The 23,627-nt window shown below is 44.0% G+C and overlaps 1 protein-coding gene and 1 pseudogene across 1 annotated transcript in view; one reads left to right on the top strand and one right to left on the bottom strand.

Moving 5' to 3' along the window:
- Nucleotides 1-258: 258 nt before the first annotated feature.
- Nucleotides 259-23,627, top strand: part of INSC (INSC spindle orientation adaptor protein) — a 122,790-nt gene continuing 99,421 nt past the window's right edge. Inside the window, exon 1 of the mRNA XM_021685798.1 lies at nt 259-354. Coding sequence (XP_021541473.1) covers nt 259-354 — 96 coding nt within the window. The remainder of the gene's footprint in view (nt 355-23,627) is intronic.
- On the bottom strand, nt 15,655-16,153 carry LOC110576601 (annotated as a pseudogene).

Below are 23,627 nucleotides of genomic sequence, written 5' to 3'. Positions count from 1 at the left end.
TTCCATTAAGAATTAAACAGGACAGCCCTGGGAAGCCAGGCAGACAGAGGGGAGGGGGTCAAGGGGGATGATGTTCCAGCGCTGAGCTCCCTTGGGCAGCCTCAATTCTGAACTGCCTTGGAGAAGGCCTCTGCCACCTTTGCCTTGAGTTGCAGGCCTTGCTGGAGCCATGGCCCAGAAGGATGGGCAAAGAGAGAGGAGTTGCCCGCAAGGGCCTCTGTAAGGAGATTTGGAGTTGCTGCAGCCAAGACTGGAGCCATGAGGTGGCTTCCTGGGAATGGAGAGGTGGCCAGCGAGGGTAGAGGCAGCTGGGGCCTATGGGGCCGACAGGAGGCCAGGAGGCTGGACTGTGCCGTACGTATCTGGGAAAGTGTGTGTGTGTGTGTGTGTGTGTGTGTGTGTGTGTGTGTGTGTTGGGGAATGCAGGGTGGGGGACATTCATACAAATGCCCTAAAGGAACTCTAACAAACCAAGTCTGTTCCTCTCTTGCTCTAAAACCCAGGCACAAAATTTGGTTCTGGAAATAAAAGATTTCTGAGGCTTTTGCCGGTATTTATCCTGTTTATGATCTAAGCCTCATTCCATTACTAGCATACTAAAAAATATCTTGGCTTTCCAGGTACTTTTACATTCTTGATCTCATCTCATACTTCCAACACCCTCTGAGCTAGGCAGAATTATTATGATTCCCTTTGTAAATATGGGAAAACTGAGTTGTGAGGAGGTTAAGTGACTTGTCTAAGGACACACAGCTAGAAAGCAGTAGAGGCAGGATGCAAAGTCAGGTCTCTTTGAGGAGAAAGCCCAGACTATTTTTGTTATACAACACATCTACCAGGAACAGACTCAGAGAAAAGATTCTGCAAAGCATGCCCATTTGAGGAAGGCTGTGGCCCCAGTGTTAATGCCTAGCCACGTGGGTGGCTGGGCCCCAAGTTCTGTTCCCAGGCTCTGAGACAGATGTGATTGAGATAGGAACTGAAGCTCCTCTCAAGGGACTGGGGAGTGGAATCAGGCTCTCCTGGATAGTTGGAAGCTGCCGGCAAAGCTGGCTCATCTGAATGACTTGGGCACCCAGAGCCTGGGGTTCCCAGAGAGCTGAGGCAGTTGAGTTAATGTCAGGAGCTGTGATGTGTCCAGGGTCAGGGTGCAATTTTCCTTGTTAGCCCGGGCCTGAAAAAGGGAACAAGGGTATTAGCATCAAGGAAGAGGAGGCTCAGATGGCACCTTGGAGCAGTCATTCTGTCATGGAGATGGAGCTGCCCTCTTTCCCTCTGAATGTGTAGTGTGAGCATATTGAGATAGTTTACACATGAGGGATTTAGGTTAGATGCCAAGGAGAACTTCCTGCCAACTAGAGGGTGCAAGCTTAGGAACGGGGCCCAAGGGAGGCTAGGGGCTGACTTATGTTGGTGATCCCCCAGAGAGGGTAGAGGCCCTTCAGGCCCCATTGGATTCCTGGAGGGGTGGAGGGACTTGGATGGAATGACCTTGCAGCTTCCTTCCAATTCAGGAATGCAACATTCCTGAGCTTTGGGTAGGAATCAGCCTTCTTTTCTAGACTTAGCCATCTGACACAAAGCCATCCAGAGAGGAATTTTGATGTGTCCCAAGTTAAAAGGAGTCTCAACAAACACCCTCTGTCATTTTTGGCAGGTCGGTGTTCTGGAGGTCAGTGATCTTATATGGGTGACTTAGATTCCAAAGGGAAGCACCTGTGGTGAATGAACCCAGGCGCATTCCAGGCTTTTGGGGACTGCTCAAAGTTTGGCGGCTCCCTCCGCAAAGCCTGTGAACCGCACCCAAACCCCTCCTTGTTTTGTTTCATCTCCAGGGGACGCGCTCGCCGCTCCTTCCCTGGCCCTCTCCAGATGTTGGCATGCGGGGCACACGTGGGCACCCCTGCCTCGTCGGCTCCGGGGTGCTTCCCAGCCCTGACTCCCGCCGGGCCCCGGGGTGAGCCAGGTCTCTAATTAAGCCTAACCGCGGCCCCATTCCAGCGCTCCCCACAGACCAGAGCGCGACGTCTCCACTGCCGGGGGCACGAAAATAGCTTCGTGGCCCGGCGGAGACTCCTGGCGGCGGTGGCTGACGCGGGACGGAGGCTTGGCAGGGGGCGCGCTGTCGTGGAAGGTCCTGCGGCCGCCCCCGGGGAGTGGGCGGGCTGGGGCCGCGCGGGGCGGGGGCGCGGGGCAGCGGGCGGCCCCTCGGCTGGCCCGGCCTCTGGAGCCCCAGCTGCGCCCCTGCCACCGCTGGCCGCCGCGCGCACCCGGCTCGCCGCCCCGCTCCCCTCGCAGTGAGTAGACCCCCTGGGCCGGCTGATTCCGGGCCCTGCCGGTCGGACGGCCTAGTGGGGGACCCAGCGTGCTTGCGACTCTTTGGACGGTAGGTGTAGGAGTGGCAGTGGGCGGTGGGAGGGAGTGCCTGGGCCGATGTGTTAGCTTGTGGAACTTTCTAGCATGTGTCCCAGGGGAGGAGTACGAGTGAGAGAGCATATCCGTGTGTGGGGGAACGTACTGGTAGGTGGGCCTGGAGTGTGCCCGCAGGTGGCAGGTGTGTCTCTTTCCTGGAAGTACATTCGTGTGTGGGGTAGGAAGGCTGCAGGTGGGCAGAGAGAGTGCACACGGGGGGGACGGATGGATGTGTGGCGTGAGCCCATGAAGACAGAGTAAGGATAAAGAGTGTTATCTGAACTCCGACTTTCTAGGGTGACTGGCTCGTCCCCAGCTGGGGTATCTTCTCTGTGGGTCATTCGGTGGCTTTGGTTTTTCACGGCTGTAAGCAGGGCGGGAGCTCAGAGTCCTTGGCCAACACTGGAGTAGATGGGGCTCTGAGGGACCCCAACTGGCTGGCCAGGGTGAGGAGACAGCTTGGGGGACCCACTGTCATGGCAGAAGAGGCAGGAGGACAGTGAGAGCGGGTGGGCAGACCACACAGTCGTGTGCACTCACAAACGCTGATAGGGCGCTCACACCCACACCCTCACAGCTGCTCCTGAGTACACATGTTCCTACCCACACATGCACTTCCAGTCAGGACATCCAGGCAGACACTCACATACTTTCAACACGTACACCTGGGGACAGTGACGTGTATGCAACACGTACCTACATGTGTAGAATATGCATATGCACAAACATGCCCCCCTGGCTTACTGTACCCTCAGCCTCCAGACCCCCTTTTTGGGTCCCCTTTAGCCTACATATGGTACCTTGGCCAATGAGTCCAAGAAACTGGCCACGGTAGGGACTATCTTAAGTTAGGGACTTTGGCTGTGGGTTCAGGGAAAATGATAACACAGTGCCTTTGGGATTTCCCATTCGTTCTAGCACTAAGGCTGCCCGTGTAGCCTGGGGCTTAAGGGTCTGGACTTAGAAGCAGCTTTTACCCTCTTACAAATGAAAAGGTCAGGCTTGCAGGCTGAGGCAGAGCAAGGCATCTGTAATTTGCTCTAGGCCCTAGTTTGCACTCTGGATTCTCCCTGCTATAGAAAAACCGTGAGCCTTCTGTGGGCTGGGGCCATGCAGTCATTTGACAGGGAGGGGCAGTGAGTTGAGCCGGACTGAATCCTTCCCTTTGGTTTTAATCAGCCCTGTTTTGAGTCTCCCATCTCAGCTAGGCTAAAAGAGCTGGCTTTGGCTTTGTTCCTCTCCCTTCCCCCAGTGGTTATCTCTTTCCTTGACAGAATCTTGTTCTCCCTGATCTCCTTCCCCTGGGGACCACTGAGGACACACTAAACAGTGCTTGGAGGAGTAGGTGACCCAAAATATCAGGTTGTTGTTGTTATTGTTGTTATGGCTTCTAGACCTCTTCCATCCAGGTCATTCTCCTCTGGACAGGCTTCAGTGGGGATGTCCAGACGTGCATCCTTCAGATGACATGGACTTTATCTTACTTAGTGTTTATGGTTTAGTCCAAGGAGTGCCTGAGCTCTCACTCTACCAAGTCTCCTTATATGCAGGGGATAGATGATCTTCAGCTATTTCCTGAGTGGGGTGCAGGGATCTATTCTCCCCTGCCCTGGTCCTCAGCCTGACCCCTGGGGATGGTTCAGTAAGGGCGGGCTGAGGTCAGCCTGGCAGCCTTCTTGCAGAGTGAAGGAAGTCTGCATACCTTCCCCAGCCTTCTCCTTTGTAGGGACCCCAGCCACCATAGGGCTCAAGACAAGACTGGAAAACTGGAGGACTCATGGTGACTCAGTCCTGGTCTATTTCCGTTTTTCCCCCTCTTAATCAAATACATATACCTGCCAGTCAGAACTTCAGAGCAACGATGCAGAATCATAGAGCATCAGGACAACTCCACTAAGTTCACATAGTTCCAGTTTAAAGAGGAGAAGTCGGACATCAGAATAACAGTAATAATGACATGTGTAATAATGGTAATAGAAACATATTGATGGAATCTTTAGTATATGCTTTATTTCATTTACTTTTCACAACAACTTTCTTTCTTTCTTAGGTTAATAGTCCCATTTTTTTTTCCTGACAAGGAAACAGGCTGAGGGTGCTCAAGGGATTTCTATAGGTCTCTGTGACTCCTGAGCTCATGCCCGAACCTGGGGGTTTCTCTTCCTACTCTAGCTGCCAGGAAGCTCTTAGTCTATCCTATTGCTCCAGCGTAGTAATTATGTTCATTGGAACCCTGGCTTCACTTTTAATTTCTGCTTTAACAACTACATAGTATACACATCTTTAAATGTAAACTCCCACATCCTTTGTAGAAAGAGATCAGGATAAATAAATGAACAACCAGCAATTAAGCCTTTTATTTGCCTGTGAGGATGGGAAGTGTGTTGCCTGGATTTGGGGGGACATCTCCAATTTCAGATATTTCACATGGTTTCCAAACCATGTCTTAATTTTGGCTTCTGTATCTTTGGACTCGGATTCATGACTATGTCCTGGGGCTATTCTTTCTAGTGGCTCTGGGAGATAATGACCATCTCTGTGCTGGCTCAGACAATGGGGATTGTTAAGAATGAATTGGGCCATTGATAAATGCCCCTTGCTCTGAGGACTTCAGCTGCCAGTTCCTCCCTGTCTCAAAAGCGTGAGTGTCTGGATGCCCAAAGGAGTTTGACCCCTGCCCTAAGCCTGGCCCTGGCCCCATGGCCACCCCTTCTTCATGTGACCCTGTCTAGGCCCAGGGCTCTGCTGGGAGGTCTGTGTCTCTTGGACTTGAGCTCTGCCTCCCCCAGCGTGGACCACATGGTCTTGATCAGCATGGCTCTTCTTGACCCAGAGCTCGGGATGAGGAGTCTGGACTCTGGAATGTGGAGGGACATACACCGAAGCTTTTCTGCCCTGGACCTGTGAGGTCATAGACAAATGCTCACTTTTTTCTCCTTCCCAGTGAGGGGGTTTCAAGTCTACCAAGTGGTTAGGGCGTCATTTGTCACCTCTTACCTATAAGAGATGTCAGTCACCAGGGGCCTCTGAATGCAGGGCAGGGCTCTGGCTGCATTGAGAGTTGGTGAGACTTCTAACTAGTTGACTCCAAGACTGATTATTTTACCCTGCCCAAGGCTATTAATGTTTGGCAAGGGGAGCAGTGGGGGGCAGTGTTTAGCACTAAAGAATGATTAGAAGAACTCTAATGGTGGGCTTTCAGGCACTGTATTGGGATTCTGCTTCACCGCCCCCGCCCGACCCCCCCAACCGCCTTCACACACATTGATGGCTGTTAACCTCCCAAAAGCATTTGGTTACAACGTGGAAAGGAGGAGTCATTGACCTGAGGTCCTGGGAAATACCTGGTACTGGGTGATGTGCTGGGAGGTTGTTATAGGTGAGGGGTAAATAATGTCATCTCAAAAAAGTAAGACAGATTTGATTGTATCTCTGCTGAGGATTTGAGGTGTTCCCAGGACTTTTAGCTCAACCAAATGAGAACAGGTTTAAAATCCAGCAAAATTGTGTCAGGCCCAGCAGTCAGAGTGGCTGGGGGGGAAGGCTTACTCACGGTTACTCCCATTTATTTAGTACCTGCTAAAGGCCAGCCCCTTGTTATGTTCTTTGCATCTTTTGTTTCATGAAACCTCTGGAAGAACACTGTGAGACAGGCACTCCTGTTTTAAAGATAAGGCAACTGAAGCACAATGAGGTTAAGTGAGAGCTGGCCAGGATTCCATCCCAGGTCTGTCTGCCGTCAGTCTGTAGTGAATGTGTGCGGATCACTCCCCTGGTTCTAAAGCTTTGAAAACAGGAAAATCCACCCCTTTGGGACAACTGGGGAAGGGCTAAGGGCTTGACGTTTCTGGCCCCAGGACTTGAACATCAGCATCCTCAGCCTTACCAGTCTCAAAACGGAGACTGCCACTCTGTGGGAAGCAGGGGTGGGGTGGGGAGGTCTCTTGGATTTGGCAGGGATCAACCCCACTCTCTTGGGGTGGGCAGCTTTGGGCTTCTGTGGTTTCACTTCTCCCCTGGATCAATCTCTGTCTTGGGAGTGGAGCCTCTACCCAGACTCTGTGATCCAGAGAGCTCCTCCCTCCCCCGGTTCCAGGGTCCCCTCGGTGCCAAGCTCTGGGGGAGTCCAGGATCCACTAAGAATGTCTCTGGGCAGACCGGACCCTATTCGGCATGATGCAGTGTCTGTAGGCATCAGCAGTTTGGCCGGGTAATTGTGTGTAGTGTTCACTTTCTGCTGGAGAAATGGAGGTTTTGTCTTACAACCCAAATATCCTGGGCTTGGAAACCGTGTAAAATACAGCCTGTGGTCTGGGAGTGTGGGCTGCGCTGCGGGCCTGTGTGTGGTGCTGGTTTAAAGGACATGGTTGAGAGACAGAATGATGGACTCAGGTTGTCTCACTGATCCTGATGAAGGGGCAGAGGAGGGCTGTACATTCCAGCCATGTGCAGAGAAAAGAGTGTGGGCTTTGTAGTCAGACAGATCTGATTTGGAGCCTCAGTTTCCTGGTCTGTAAAATGGGGTTCCTAGAAAATGTACTTGAGTGTAGTATCTGACATAGAATAGGGGAACCACAAATGGCATATCCTTCCTTTTTGTCCCACTCCCCTTCTGGGGAAGAACACCGGACTGATTGGCAACAGACCTGGACCCCAGCTCTAGCTTAGCCTCTGGGTATACTGTGTTATCTTCCTTTCTCTGGGCCTCAGAGAAGGCCTATATGTAAAATAGGGGAAAATGAATTTCTCTCACTCTCTGTAGTTTTTGAGGATAATGAAGTCAGAGAGATCTCTCAGAAGATGCAGAAAGTTCAATTACTCTTTTTCATTTATTCACACCACACATATTAATTGAGATCCTGTGGTGTGCTAGGATCTGTGCAAGGCACAGGGAATACAGGGCATGTGAGCAGGGCATGTCCTGGTCCTCCAGCTGCAGTCAGACCACGTGGCTTGTGAACAATAAGTGACAGGCCTGTTTGTGGGACGTGATCCCAGCAGGTACGGGACTCCTTGCCGTATCAGAACAGGAAGTGTCCTCTCTTACTGGGGCAATCAGAGAGGTCTGGATCTTGAGAGATAACAGGAAGTTTCTGGCCTGGAACTAGCCATTTCTCCAAGAAGCCCTGGATCCTTTTAGTGGAGAATGGTATTTAGAAACCAAAATCTGGGACAATATGTGCTCTTTGCATTTGGTGTGCCATTGCTTCTATGCCCTCTTAGCAAACAGAGCTAGGACATAGACCTATATGTCCGTATTTATTTCTATGATTCAAAGTGCAAGAAATTATTATCTATTTTTAGAAACGAAAACAAAACCCCACAAGTGACTGAAATAGAGAGTAGTAGCATAAGGGTACTTTAGATTGAGTGGTCAGAGAGGGCCTCTTTGAGGAGGTGATATTTCATGAGAGCCTCGAGATTGTTTTAATGAGAAGGGCCTTAATTAAGATAAGGTGGAGAGGAGGTCTCCTCTCAAATGCAGAAAGTGAGGGAGATGAAAAAGTCAAAGGGACTCTCAAACTCAGCATATCCAAAACGGCATTTCCGTGTTCTTTTCCCACACTATCCTATTCCTATGTGGTCCTCTTCAGGTATGTCAGGTCTCCTTGACCAGCTCCTTCATCTACACAGCTGCATACATCAGAGAGCACTGTCAGTCCTCCTCAGCACCTGTCTCCCTTGGAGCCCGTCCAATCCCTCACCAAGGCTGGTTGATATTCTCTTGTAAATATCTCTGAAATCCATCGCTTCTGTCTGTCCATCTCCACTAGGATCACTCTGGTTCAAGGCACCATTTTCGTCTTTCCTGTAGAGTACCACAGGAGCCTCCTAACTGGTCCAGCTGCATCCATGCTGGCTCACTACACAGCAGTCAGAGTGCCTTTCGAGACACAACTTGTTCATGTCATTTCCCTCCTTGAAAATATTTCAGTTGCTTCCTGTTGATCTTAAGATAGAGACCAAACACTTTAATAAATCCTACAAGGTCTTGTTTGTCCGACCCTACCACCATTGCCTATGTCCTCCTAGCCAGCATCCCGCTTCCTCCCATCTGCCATGCTGGCTTCGTCTCAGTCCCTTGGGCTTGTCAGACTCCCTCCTACCATTGGCCATTGCATTTGCTGTTGCTCTGTTTAGGATACTCTCCCTTCATGTCTTCACATACTGAATTCCTACTTATCTCTCAGTTTGCAGCTCAACTGTCACTTCCATGACCTCCACGACTATGTCAAATCCCATTTTGTAAGGCTTTAAAACATTGTTTACCTCCTTCAAGGGTTTATCACAGTTGTAACTTTACCTTTATTTACAATTATTACATGATAATTAATGCCTCCTTTTCCTGTTTGGTGATGAGCTCCATGAGGGCTGTTCATTGCTTGATCCTAGCAGTTAGTATGTTACTGAGACGTTCTGCAAATATTTGTTGGATGAATGAATGAATGAAGCTTTATCAGCTGAGCACCCAAATAGATGGTGGTGCCATTCACTAGAATAAAACTTTTAAGGAAGAAATAGATTTGGGAGGGGGAAGATAATAATTCATTTTAGGACATGTGGCATTTGAGGTTCCTATCAGCCCCTCCCCTTCAAAGATCTTACCATCTTCTGGGCAACACAAATTAGACTGTCATTCAGCAGCTTTTTGGTGACTGGTGATAGATGACATCTTATTCCTAGGTGATTCTAAGGGGCTGCCTGGAGGAGGGAGCTAAGTCACAAGGCATCCCTGAGCCTGTGGCTCACCCATCTACCCTGGTTTGTAGAGGATACAGGAGATCTGAGAGGCCTCCAGGTGGTCCTGACTTGGTTTCATGGCTGCTTTTATGAAGGATCTTTACAAACTTATGAAGGCTCCTTGGAGCTTGGGAGTTATTTGCATGATATATCACATGGATCAGGAGCTGACAGTCTCCTCCCCACCCCTGAGGTTGTACTAGGCTTAGGCCTGTAAGAGCATTCAGAGAGCAGGTCTTACTAAGACCAGGGAGCCATCCTTGCAATGGGGCCCTTAGCACTGGGACAGACAGCCTATTCAGTCACTGTGGCTCACTGACTCTTGCATTCCTCACTCACTCATTCAGTGATCTATTTTGTCTTCATTTAAGTCACTTACTCCCTTCACCCCTCCTTCAACACCCACCTGTCCAGCCACAGACAAGAGTTTATGCAGGACTCAAGGCCGGTGAATTACCTGCGTCCCCCTCTTCTTCATTCTTCTTTCACATGGTTCTCACAGCCCAGAAGCTCAGGTGAAGAGACCATTGGGGTGGGGAGATATCATTGTGCTGTTTGAGGGCCACATGTGATTGCAGGGTGTTAGCAGGAAGAAAGTGAGACCAGAAGCTGCCATGATGATTGCTCTTCTTATCTCACTTTCTGCTCTTCTAGTGTTCTGTCCCCTCTTTCAGTGTGATGAGATCTTAGGATTTAGGCTCCTTGATCAGATTGATGGAAGGTGGTAGCTGGGCTCTGCAGAGGTGCTTGGGGCTGAGGTCCAAAGGGAAAAGAGAAACATAGCTCCCTAAGAGCTCCACCATGGAAAAGAGGATGCTTTTGTTTCCTTCATTTTCTACCAGAATTGTGCTTTTAAACCTGTGGAATTTGCAGAAAGCTGGCAGGAGGAGGGAGAGCAGGATTTTTTAAAATGTGGCCTTAGGAACCAGGCAGTAGACTAATCCTGAACCCATCCCCTCCAGAAGATGCTCTTTCAGTTCTCCTAAGTTTGCCACTTATAAAGAACCCTTGAGAATGTGTGCTGTCCATCTGTTGTGATATCAGACAGGGCTGGAACTGAGCAGACACAAGACAATGGCAACCACATCAGATAAGGGCATCTTAGAAAAATGCGCGAAGGTGCCAGGGATCTCAGTTACAGACTCATTCACTCAATCCCTCACTCATCCAGTCAACAACTATCCACCTAGTACCTACTCTGTGCCATGCATTATTCTAGGCACTGGAGATACAGCAGTGAGCAAAATACATGCTCTTGAAGAATCTGCTTCCTGGTGTGGGAAGATGGACAGTAAGAAGGTTGACATACAGCATGCAAATGGTGCTGAGCACTATGGAGAAATACAAGAAAGGCAAGTGAATCCCAAGGGTGGGAGAGGTTTATACATCTATATAGGGCCGGGAGATTTTCTCTGATGAGCAGATATTTAACCAGAGGCCAGGAAGAAGTGAAATGGCAAGCTGTGTGAGTATTTGGGGGAAAAGCAGTCAAATGGAAGAAGAAAGGCAAAAGTCCCGACATATGCTTGAGGAGGAGTATGAAGGTCCATAGACCTGTAGTGAAATGAAAGTCAAAGTGTTGAAGTCAGTGCAATAATTTGGGCGAGGTCATGAAGGCCTTTGTGGGTTATTTGGAGAACTTTGGCTTTTAATCTGGGTGATATGGGTGGACATTGGAAGGTTTTGAACAGAGAAATGACATGCTCTGGCGGCAGTTTGATGAGAGTAGGGGGGAAGGCAAGTTAGGAGCCTATTGTAATAATGCAGGTGAGAGATGGTGGTGGCCACGCCCAAGGTCCACTTATCATTTATTTCTCCATCCATTTCAGTTTTTCTTCTACCAATGTGACATGGCCTCTGAGGCTTTTTGTCACTGTTCATCCATTCCTTTTTCCCTTCATCCTCTGTCGAGCTATCTTCAAGTGAATTCTTTACAAGTCTGTACTGGTCTTTAACAAGTCTTTACCTGCTACGTGTAGAGCATTATGCTAGATGCTGGTTGCTAGGGGCATATTCTTCTGGGACTTGGGCCCCAGCAGGGGGTGCTAGATGCATCCATGGGAGATCACTAGTCAGTTAGAAAACCAAGCGGGTCCTGGCAAACCCAGAATGAATCATGTCAGCGCTTCAGTATTTTGGGTGCCTTATGATTTGGCAAGGAGTGTGAGTACGCTTCCAGGAGGAGGCCACATTTATGTTGAATCTTGATGGGTGGGGACAGCAAATCAGTTCTGAAGAATAGCAGGGAACATAAAGGACATAGTGGGGAGTAAAGGGTGGTAATACCAAAAGAGGTGGGGTGGGCTGGACACAGGGTCTGGGGAGTCATGAGCACCAGGCTAAGCAGTTCAGACTTGAGTTAAGAGATACTGGGGAGATGTAACTGGTTTCTAAGGGGATGTTACAAGAGCTGTGTTTTAAGGGGTTGAAACTAACACCGGAATGACGGGGTTAGGCTGGAGGCTGGAGGCCAACGAGAAAACAATTGCCTTGTGTAAGCCTTCTTAGTCTTATGACCCATAGGATCCTGAGATTGGAGAGACTGTTGGGGTGGCCCCCAGGTGCAGAGTGGGCAGGGGAGCAATGATGTGGGGGCTCTAATGGCCAACAATAGCAGCAGGTGATGTGAGTGGCTATCTCTGGGACAAATGCCAGATGTCTCCTGTAACTCACCTTTGAGCGAAGAATGCAGAGCAACCTGAGTTCTGGGTAGAGCAATCTGGAGGTTTGGGTCTGGCCTCTGGCCATGATGACTCTTATAGAAGCTTCTGGGGAAGGGGTCATTGGATTGTAGAAACATAAGTTTCAGAGTGGAAGTTCATCTAATCCACCCCTCTCCTCTTCCAGATGGGGCAATTAGAAGCCCAGAAGGGGCATAAAATATTCCAGACCATATAGAGCACATGTGGCAAGAGAAAGGTCAAGCATCTTATTTGAACTCCTGTTGGTGGAATTACTAGATTGAATTATACATTTGTATATTTCTTTCAATGGAAGAGGAAATTCTAAGAAAATATTTTACTCATTTACTTCTCTATCACTTAGCTGGGGCCTGATACAGAGCAGATGCTCTGCCCTACCCCGTGACCATACTGTCACCCCTCTCGCCCCAGACCAAGAAGGTGTTAGACGGGTCTCAGGGTGGGCCAGAGGTGGGCTCAGGAAGAGCTGCCTGCCAATGGGAGTAGAGCCTGGCTCTGGATCCCTTGTGCACTCATGTGGCCTGGCCTGTGACCATTTCTACCTCAGTTGTACTCAGAGCCCTTGGCAAAGGCTCACTGGGGACCGTGGGTGTGAGTGAGTAAAGGGGTGACTACTATGATGGTGACGGCTGAGAGGGTGAGGGAACAGGTGTGTGATGGGCCGGAGTGTCCTGTGCCTGAGGCCATTGCAAGAGACAAAGTCCCTGCCCAGCTGGAGATAAAGAGCATCTCACAGGGGATTTAGCAGCTGCCACAGAGAAACCTGGGATGCATATTTGGGGCATAAGTCCAGTGCTTGGTCTGGCCTGAGGCTCGGCCTCCAGAGACTTCACTAGACCCACTTATTTGCTCTTCTGTTGTCCCAATCAGCTAGAGGCCACGTCTTTAAGAACATAACCTCTCCCCACAGTGTGCAGAAGTCTGCGACTTAAAGGCAGGATTACAGATGCAATTGTCCTTTGACACACCTCCATCCCCACACTCAGGATCCTAGTGGGGAGGGCTGAACTGGAGACAGTTTTCTGAAGAGTCACAGGGATTTGGGCCATAGCACCTGCCAACCCAGGCCCTGTGGTCTGTGTCAGTACTGGATTCATAATTGGTTCTTAAGCTCTTGGTCAACACGTTCTGTTTGTCTTGTGCTGTGGACTTGGCAGAGGGATTTCCACACGGAGGAGAGTGACTTAGACTCATGAGCAAACTGAACTTGTAGACACAGGAAAATAAGTGCCCCCAGGTTTAGCATCCCTCAGTGAGTACCCTGGGGAAGGCAGTGGCATTTTCTTCAGGTATCGGGTCATTATGCTCTCTCTCCAAGGGGGCATCGTGGACCCAGAATGGACCAGCATAGCATCATGGACCCATATCAGGACGGAACCTGAGACGGAGGGAAGAAAGAACTTGAGTGCTAGTGTTCAGCCACAAATTTGCTCTGTGATTTGGATAAGTCATTCACCTTCTCTGTGCCTTGGTTTCCCTTTGCAGAAGCTGCAGGATTAGAAAAGACGATTCTTTTTCTTTTTTAAGATTTTCTTTCTTTATTTGACAGAGAAATGAGAGAGGGAACACAAGCAGGGGGAGTGGGAGAGGGAGAAGCAGGCTTCCCGTGGAGCAGGGAGCCCGATGCGGGGCTCGATCCCAGGACTCTGGGACCATGACCTGAGCCGAAGGCAGACACTTAACGACTGAGCCACCCAGGCGCCACTGGAAAAGATAATTCTTGAGCTCCTGTCCTCCCATAACGTTCCAGGTTTCTTGCTCACATTGTGTTAACAGAGATTTTTGGTTAGACCCCAACTTCTAGATTTCTATCTTGGTCCAGAGCTCATTTTTCACGTTTCCTGAAACCCCACTGTTCTAGATTCATTCCTTTGGGTCTTTTAAGAGACTCTTATTCCATAGATTATATTGCCTAACAAAATCCCTCTTACTTTTATGACCTCATATAGAGATACAAAGCAGGTGTCCACTCCATTATTGTATTTCAGTCTTTACAACAACTGTGCCAGGTAATCAAAGATATATTATTATCTCCAGTTTGCATATGAGAAAAGAGGCCCAGAGAGGTTAGTAACTTGACAAAGTTCACAAGGTTGGTTACTGGCAGTGCTGAGAGGAGGCTGTTGGTTTCTTGACCGCTGGTCTATTTTGTGTGTGTGTGTGTGTGTGTGTGTGTGCCACCTTTTGGGTTTGGCAAGGGGTCCTAGAGACTGTATGGGATGGGGGCTGTGGTTTTTTTTTATCAGATGGCAGAAGTATCAGGATAAGAGCATGAACCCCCACATACTGGTACAGTGCTGAGGGGCTGTGCCCGGATAAGCATAGGCTGGCCAGGCAGAAAGCAGGCCCTCTGCTTTCTGTCACAGACTATCTTATCAGGGTGGTGGAACTCTGGTCAAGCCCTAGTCTTCTTGTTTTCGTCTTTTCCTCCAGCTTTATTAAGCTATAATTGACATGTCATATTGTATAAGTTTCAGGTATACAATGTGATGATTTGATATATGTATTTGTTGTGAAATGCTTAGCACAATAAGGTGAGTTAACACATTCATCACCTCAGTTACCTTTTTTTGTAAATGTGGTGAGAATATTGAAGATCTACTCTCAGCAACTTTTAAATATACAATACAATATTGTTAATTATAGTCACCCCCTGTGCCGTATGCTAGATCCCTAGAACTCATTCATCTGAAAATCTCTGCCTTTTAACCAGTATCTCCTCATTTCCCTCAACCCCCAGCCCCGGCAACCACCATTCTACTCTCTGTTTCTATGAATTCAGCTTTTTTAGATTCTACATATAAGTGAGATCATATAGTATTTCTCTTTCTCTGCCTTATTTATTTCACTTAGCATAATGCTTTTGGGGTTCATCCATGTTGCAAAAGGTAGGATTTCCTTTTTTATGGTTGAATAATATTCCACTGCATATATATATAGATATAGATATAAATATACACACACATATACATATATGCACATGCACATATATATAATATACACAGTGTCCCATATATATAACCTATACAGTGTCCTATATATATATTATTTATATATCTATATATATAATGTGATATTTCCATATTTCCATGTCTCGGCTCTTGTGAATTATGCTGCAAGGAATGTGGGGGAGCAGATAGCTCTTTGAGATACTGATTTCATTTCCTTCAGATATATACCTAGACGTGAGATTGCTGGATCATATGGTAGTTCTATTTTTAATTTTTTGAGGAACATCCATACTGTTTTCCATAGTGGTTGTACCAATTTACATTCCCACTAACTTTGCACAAGGGCTCCCTTTTCTCCACATCCTCACCAACATTTGTTATATCTTGTCTTTTTTGATGCTAACCATTCTGACAGGTGTGAGGTGATATCTCATTATAGTTTGATTTGCATTTCCCTGATGATGAGTGATGTTGAGCACCTTTCATGTATGTGTTGGTCATTTGTATGTCTTCTTTGAAAAAATGTCTATTTGAGCCTTTTCTACATTTTTAACTGATTTTTAAATTAAGTTTTTTTTTGTTACTGAGTTGTAGGAGCTCCTTATATATTTCAGATATTAATCCCCATATCAGATGTATGATTTGCAAATATTTTTCCCATTTTACAGGCTGTCTTTTCATTCTGTTGACTGTTTCTTTTGCTGTGCAGAAGCTTTTTTAGCTTGATATAGTCCCATTTGGGTTTTTTGGGGTTTTTTTTTTGCTTCTGTTGCTTGTATTTTCTTTTGTTGTTGACAACTTTAATACTCCACGTTTATCTTGATAACGTGAATAACGCAACCTCCATATCAACAGTGTTGTGAGTTGAGTTGATTCTCATTCTCATATCCATCAGGCAGATATGCTCTCCTCAGGTGGTCTGACTTAGGTATGTAGCCTCTGTTCTTCACTTGGAGAGACAGGAAAGCACAGACTGCTGGGAGATCAGCCTTCTCAAGTGTTGATGTTGGCTTCAGGCATATTTTCACAAAGTCCTGGATAACACTGACATTCTGTTTGTGCAGTACTTTTGCATTGAAGAGATGCAGTCAGGGGCCTCTGCTTCGTTCTCACATTTTGCTCTTCAAATTCTGCCTTCCTCTTGGTGTGAGCCTTGGACTTAAGGTGGTCACTAATGGCAGCCTTGAGAACATGATTCAGAACCACATGGCAAGAAGGGCAGAAGAGTTTTCCTCCATCTTTGTGCAGCTCACTTGCAAACTCAGTGACTGGATCCAGGGGAATCACATACAAAGCAATCTCAGAACAGTTTCAAGCAAGTAGTGCTGTCACTACAAATCTTCCCATTCCAACTCTGAATAAGGTTTCCATCAATTTCCAGTTTTTTTCATCTTGATACTTAGCAGTGAAGGGTCTCCAGTGCAAAACCAGAGATGTTTGAAATCCTGGCACTTTCCTTTTTTCAAACCCAGAGATGCCTTCAAATCAGTTTTTGCACAAGTGGTGATGGGGAAATAGTTTGTGGGCTTGCACCCTATTTCCCTGTGGTGCTGGGAAGTCATGCCTTTATGTAGGATTAGAGTGCCCATAGGGGAAGTGGATGAGACCTGACCAGAAAGGAAAGGAGGAGGAAGAAAGAAAGGAGAAAGGGGGGTGAGGGAGGAGGAAGACCTTTCGCCTCTGTCACAGTCTTTATTATTGCCCCATTGAGCCCCGGGTGTCCGCCATGTCACTGTCAAGACCAATTTCAAGGAGTTTTTCTCCTATGCTTTCTTCTAGTTTTATAGTTTTAGGTTTGACAATTAAGTCTTTAATCTATTTTGAATTAATTTTTGCAAACAGTATAAGATAGGGGTCCAATTTCATTCTTTTGCATGTGAATATTTAGTTTTCCCAGCACTGCTTATTGAAGAGATTCTTTTTTCCTTAGTATAGTTTTGTAATATAGTTTGAAATTAGAAAGCCTCCAACTTCGTTCTTTCTTAAGATTGCTTGGGAGTGGGGTGCCTGGGTGGCTCAGTCAGTTAAGCGTCTGCCTTTGGCTCAGGTCATGATCCCAGGGTCCTGGGATCGAGCCCCACATTGGGCTCCCTGCTCAGTGGGGAGTCTGCTTCTCCCTCTGCCACTCCCTTCCACTTGTGCTCTCTCTCTGGCTCGCTCTCTCTCTCTCAAATAAATAAAATATTTAAAAAAAAAAAGAAAAAAAGATTGCTTGGGAGTCTTTTGTGGTGCCATATGAATTTTAGGATAGTTTTCTCTTTCTGTGAAAAAATGCCATTAGAATTTTAGTAAGAATTACACTGGGTCTGTAAATAGCTTTGTGTAGTATGGACACTTTAACAATATTAATCATTCTCATCTATGAACATGGTATGTCTTTCCATTTATTTTTGTCTTCTTCAATGTCTTTCATCAATGTCTTATAGTTGTCAGTGTACATATTTTTCACCTCCTTGGTTAGATTTATTCCTAAGTATTTTATTGTTTTTGATGTTATTGTAAATGAGATTATTTTCTTTATTTCTTTTTTAGTTTGTCATTAGTGTATAGAAATGCAACTTTTTTTTTTGTATGTTGATTTTTAATACTGAAACTATACTGAATTATTAGTTCTAATAGTTTTTTGGTGTATTCTTTAGAGTTTTTTATATATAACATTGTGTCATCTGCAAACATGGCAGTTTTACTTCTTCCTTTCTGGTTTGGATTCCTTTTATTTCCTTTTCTTGTCTTATTGCTCTAGCTAGGGCTTCTAGTACTATGTTGAATGGAAGTGTTGAAAGTGGGCACCCTTGTCTTGTTTTAGACCTTAGACATTATTTTTCTTTTTCAGGAATAATCTTGGTTATACATTTCAGATGTAACTCATGAAGCTGTAGGAAAAAATCCTATGGGGATTTGATTGGGATTATATTGTGTCTATACATCAGTTTATGGTAAATTGACATTTTCCTATCTATATATATGAAATACCTCTTCATTTATTTTGGCCTTCTTTAATATCTTTTAATAATATTTTTTTCTCATTAAGGAACGTGTATGTTTTAAGATTAATTTGTATATACCTTACATATTTTTGTTGCGCTTGTTAATGCTTTTTCTTCTAAATTTCACTTTACGTTTGTGCCAGTGTCTAGGACTATACTTGGCTTTTGTATATTCATTTACTGACAACTTCCTAAGCCATTTTATGAATTAAAATAGTTTATTTGTAGATACTTTTGAGTTTTTTATATTCACAACGAGAGTGACTTGCTAGTTCAAGCTACATTTTAATAAGAATTAGGGAATGACATCATATGTCCAGACATGAACCCCTGGAGACATGGCTTGCCTAGTGGACTACAGGTTTGTGTCTGGTAGACCCAGCTCTGTGTAAGGTGTGACTGGGTAGGCACAGCAGAGGCCAAATGCAGCCTCCACTTACTCCCTTGGCTGTATGCTGTTGAGCATAGGCAGATGTGGCAGCCCTGTGGAAAATCGTATCAATTGCAAATAATGACAGTTTTGTTTCTTTCCATTCTTATAAATTTTCTTTCTTTCTAACTAGCTAAGATATTTAGTACAATAATGAATAAAAGTTAGTGGGAACTGGGCATTTTTATTTTGCTTTTGGTCTCATAGGAAATGCTTTCAACATGTTGTCATTAAGTATGTCATTCCTGGGGCGCCTGGGTGGCTCAGTCGTTAAGCGTCTGCCTTCGGCTCAGGTCATGATCCTGGAGTCCCAGGATCGAGTCCCGCATCAGGCTCCCTGCTCGGCAGGAAGCCTGATTCTCCCTCTCCCACTCCCCCTGCTTGTGTTCCCTCTCTCGCTGTGTCTCTGTCAAATAAATAAAGAAAATCTTAAAAAAAAAAAAAAAGTATGTCATTCCTGGTATATTTTTTTCTTGGTAGATGCCCTTTAATCAGTTTAGAGAAAGTCTATTGTATTTCTAGTTTACTAAAAGGTTTTATTATAAAGAGCTGTTGAATTTTATAAAGTTGTTTTTCTTAATCTATTAAGATGATCATAAGGTTTTTCTTTTTTAGCCTATTAATGCAGTGGGTTTCATTAATATATTTTCTAATGTTAAAACAGCTAAAACATTAGGCTAAAACCAACTTGACCATGGTGTATTGGCCTTTTCATAAACAGCTGGATTGTTTGATGATATTTTGTTTAGTATATTTTCATCTATGTTCATATATGAGACTGGCCTATAAATTTCCTTTCTTGTAATTTTGCTTAGTTTCAGTATGAAACTCAGCCTCATAAAATGAATTGAGGTGTGTTTGCTTTTTTCTTGTTTTCTGGAAAAGTTTGGGTGAGTTTTTTTTTTTTTTTTTAATGATAGAAAGTCATCTCTGAATGTCTCTGTGCTTGGTGTTTTCCTTATGGGAAGATTAATTTATTTCATGGTTATAGATCTATTTCTTCCTGAGTCAATTTTGGCTAATGTATTTCTCTAGGAATTTGTCTTATTTATGATTTCAGTGATATTGCAAAATATTCCTGTCCATATAATATCCATAATATTCTTTTATCTTTGCTGCACTGTAGTTATAAATTCCTTTTTATTGCTAATATTGTTTGTATTTCCTTTTTTTTCCTGACCTTTCTTCCCTCTGACCTTCCCAGAGCTTTGTCTATCTTATTTGTGTTTTGAAAAACTAACTTTAACTCCATTGATCCTTCCATTTGTGTTTACATTTTGTTTTGTGTTTTCATTGTGTTTTGCTTCATGTTTGCCCCTATCTTAACCATTTTTCTTCTGCTAATTTCTTTGGAATTATTCTCTTCTCTATAATGTCTTATGTTGGGGCGCCCGGATGGCTCAGTCAGTTAAGTGTGTCCAACTCTTGGTTTTGGCTCAGGTTATGATCTCATGGGTCATGAAATCACCCCTGCGTGGGGCTCCACACCCAGTGGGGAATCTGCTTGAGATTCTCTCCCTCTGCCCCTCCCTCCACCTGCATGTGCATGCGCTCTTTCTCTTTCAAATGAATAAATATTTAAAAAAATAAAATGTCTTATTTTAGAAGTTAAAAATCTTCTAATTTTTATATTTTCTTATTTTCTAATTTAAAGCTGTAATTTTTGCTTTTAATTTTATTTGTCTGTATACCATATGATTTTTATATATGTATTTTCATAATAATTTGCGTTTGTTTTCTAATTTCTGTTATAATTTCTTCTTTGACCTCTGATTATATGTTTAAAATATCAAAATTATGGGGATATTTATATTGGGGTAGAGATTGCAATCTATAGGATACCAATCATTTGAAATTTGTGGAGGCTTGCTTATGATCTAGTCCCTAGTCCTTAAAAAGAAAAAAGGACGATTCATGAATCTTTGAAAAGAATGTGTATTCCTGATAAGTTGAATGCTGTGTTCTATTTATAAACACTAAATCTAACTTGTGTCATTCAAATGTCCTATATCTTCACTGATAATTTTTCTGCTTGAGCTATCAATTAGTGGCAAAATTGTGTTGGACTCTCCATCTGTGATTCTGGACTTGTTCATTTCTCCTTGAAATTTTGTCAGTTTTTGCTTTGTATATTTTAAGATTATTGTTGTTGTTATGTACATCCTCACTATTATATTTTCTTGATGGGTTAATCTTTTTATTTTCATGTAACAAATTTCTTCTTTTCCGTAATGGTTATTGTCTTGAAGTTTGTTTTGTATTATATGAATACATTAGCACCAGACGTCTTTAGGTAAATATTTCTGTGGATATCTTTTGGAGCATTTAACTTTAAGTTGTTTTGGGTCTTTTTGCTTTAAGGGTATTGTTGCCAGAACATGGCATACTTTCTTTTTTTTTCTCTACTTCTCTCTCTTTTTTCTCTGTGTGTGTGCATGTGTGTGAGTGTAATGCATACTTTATAATCTTTGCTTACAATTGGCTAGTTTAATTCATCTCCCCCTTACTGTGATTACTATTATTCATCAATACTTGCCCCTCCAAACTTCTTTTTTCTTCTTTTTGATTGCTTTTTTTATTACACATTTTTCCCCTCTTAACTTATTTGAATGGTAATATTTATTTTTATTTTTATGTATATTCTTTTAGTTATACATAGATATTATCGCATTTATCAGACCCTAATAAGGTAACCCTAGATATTGCAACATTAATCATAACCTAATAAGGCTAAAGTTAATTTACATCTCTATTTTCCTCCTCCTCAAATAAAAGAAACTCAGAATACCCTAACTTACTTTAGTCATCCCCTTTTGAATTTGCATACAGTAAATTAGATTTATCTTTTTTTCCCTTATGCCACACGTGAGGAATAATTGTTTCACATATAGTTAAGGTTTGTTTGGATTTACTCAAATAGTTACAAGTAAGTTTGCTCATCATTCTTTCTTGTATCTCAAATCTTCCATCTGGCATTGTATTCTTTCTGCCCGAAATCCTTTAGAATTTCCTTTGTGGGATTTTTAACTGTTTGAAAGTGTTTTTATTTCATCTACTCTTGAAAGGGAGTTTCTATGGGTATAGAATTTTAGGACAATTATCTCCTGTAATCAGATATTTTCTCATTGTCTGCTAACTTTCATTGTTGCTCTTAAGTGGTCACCTGTTGATCTAGTTCTCTCTGTCTCTCTGTGTCTCTGTCTCTCTCTTTCTCTTTTGCCCCCTTGGATGCTTTCAAAATCTTCTCTGTCTTTGGTGTTCTTTAGTCTTATGAGTTTTCTAGGGTGTGTATATATTTTGTATTTTTCCTGCTTGAAATTCATTGGCATTCCTGGATTTGAAAGTTGTTTTGTCTTTCAAAATTTCTGGGAAAAAATTCAGCCACTGTTTCTTTGAATATAACTTTTTCCTCTGTTCTTTTTCTTATTTCCCTTTGGAAATCTGATTAAATATTTGGTAGACTACTTTACTCTTTATTCCTTAGGTTTATTTCACTCACGTTTTCTTTCCCTTAGTCTTTCTGGGCTGCATTTTGGATCATTTCTTTTGTCCTTTCAGTACACTAATTCATTCCTTAGCTGTGATTAATCTGTCCAATGACTTTTTCATTTTAATTATTACATTTTTAATTATAGAAGTTCCATCTCAAATCTGGTCCTTTCTCAAATCTGCTTGGTCATATTTTATAGCCTTTGTTCCTTGAAAATATTTCCAAGACTCTCTTTTATTTCTTGAAACTTAATTCTCTAAATGATTCCCGCCTCCCCCCCCCCCCCCCCCCCCCCCACCGCCCAGATAGTGTGAATTCAGGCCACAAACCTATGTGAAGGCCATATTGTAGTCATTAATTCTTGGGAGAGATTTTACTTCCCTTTACTCAGTGCCAAATTTGGGACACTTTTCTTGCATCTTTTGTGTGGAAGATTATTTCTCATTTACCCTTAACATTAAGCTTCTGGTCTTTTGGACCCCTATTTGATTCTTTCCCTAGTCCCTAGGCTTTGTGCCTAGGTTTCCCTACCTCATACACATGTGACACAGAAGCTTAAGGAATACAGTAACAGATGTTCTTAGGGCAGATGTTCCCTTCAGTTCTTGCTTATTATCCCTGGTTCCTGCTTTTGCTTTCCTCCTGGCCTCTCCAGATTTCTTATCTTTTTGCCAGCTCAGTGATGCATTTTAAAAACATCAAGAACATCTTTATCAGTCCTTCCAAATTCTTATGGAGAAGTATTTTAGATATGTGGCCTGCCATATTGCCAAACATAAAATTCATGTGTGAGCTTCCTCTATAAGAAGGGGACTCTATTGTCACCTAAAAAGCAGGGGCTGAAAAATAGTGGCATGGTATGAAGTTCCTTAAAGAGAGGGTGTTGTCTTTATCTTCACTCAACTTACTAGCTGTGTGCCTTGGCAAATTATTGAGTCTCTCTGGGTCTTCATTTCCACATCTTTAAAGTGGGGATAATAGTAGTATTGGTTATTTTGGATTTTTTGAGATATAAATGAATTTATTTCTGTGAAGCACTTAGAAGAGTGCTTGGTACATAGTTAAGTGCCCAATACTATATTTCATTGAATTTAAGATGCCATAGATTGTAAGATGCCCTGTTACTTCATAAAAGAGAAAATATGCTTTCAATTAAACTGCAACACAATGCCAAGATGCCCTTGACAGAAACATGCATCCCAATTTCAGATGTTAAAATATGAAAAAAAACAACAACAATAAAATGCATCTGAGAACCACCTGAGTATAATAAAATTTAGTTATGGTTGTGAATGGGTCCATATGAGCAGAGAAGGCAGTGTCTGAGAAACAGAATCTTAGTCTCAGAATTGATGGGACTTTAAATTTTTGTAGGCATTTATTCCATTCTACTCTCACCTCAACAACTTCTGGACTCTGGCTGTATTGTGCATGCACTAGAGTCAGTGTCCAGAGGGCTAATTGTCAGTAGACAAACACAGTATCCCACCATCTCTTCCAAGGCTGAGGAAGAAAGGAAAGGAACTTCTATACTGAGAGACTTCTGTGTCTAGCACACTTACAGATGCCTTCAGCATAGCATTTACTTCAGTTTTCATAAGTAGGTTATTTCAGATTAGTTGCTGTAACAAACAAGCCCCAAATATTAGTGGCTTAGCACATTGTGTGTATTTCTCTTCTTCCCCCCCGACCCCGCGCCGGACTGATGTGAGTTGGGTGGCTCTACTCCAAACTGTGTTCAGGACTCATCTTCTTTCATCTTTTGGCCTTGCCGTCTTGTGGCTTTCCATTGTTCTGGCAGCACTCAACAGGCAGACAGGGGAAGAAAGAGGGACATGGAGAAAGCATACCTACTATTACAAGATAATTTGAAACTGTTCAAGACCTCCCACTTTTATTGATGCCTAGGGAATT

The sequence above is a fragment of the Neomonachus schauinslandi genome, chromosome 11 (genome assembly GCF_002201575.2).
Source record: "Neomonachus schauinslandi chromosome 11, ASM220157v2, whole genome shotgun sequence".
NCBI classification, from domain to species: domain Eukaryota; kingdom Metazoa; phylum Chordata; class Mammalia; order Carnivora; family Phocidae; genus Neomonachus; species Neomonachus schauinslandi.
This window is presented reverse-complemented; position numbering and strand designations above follow the sequence as displayed.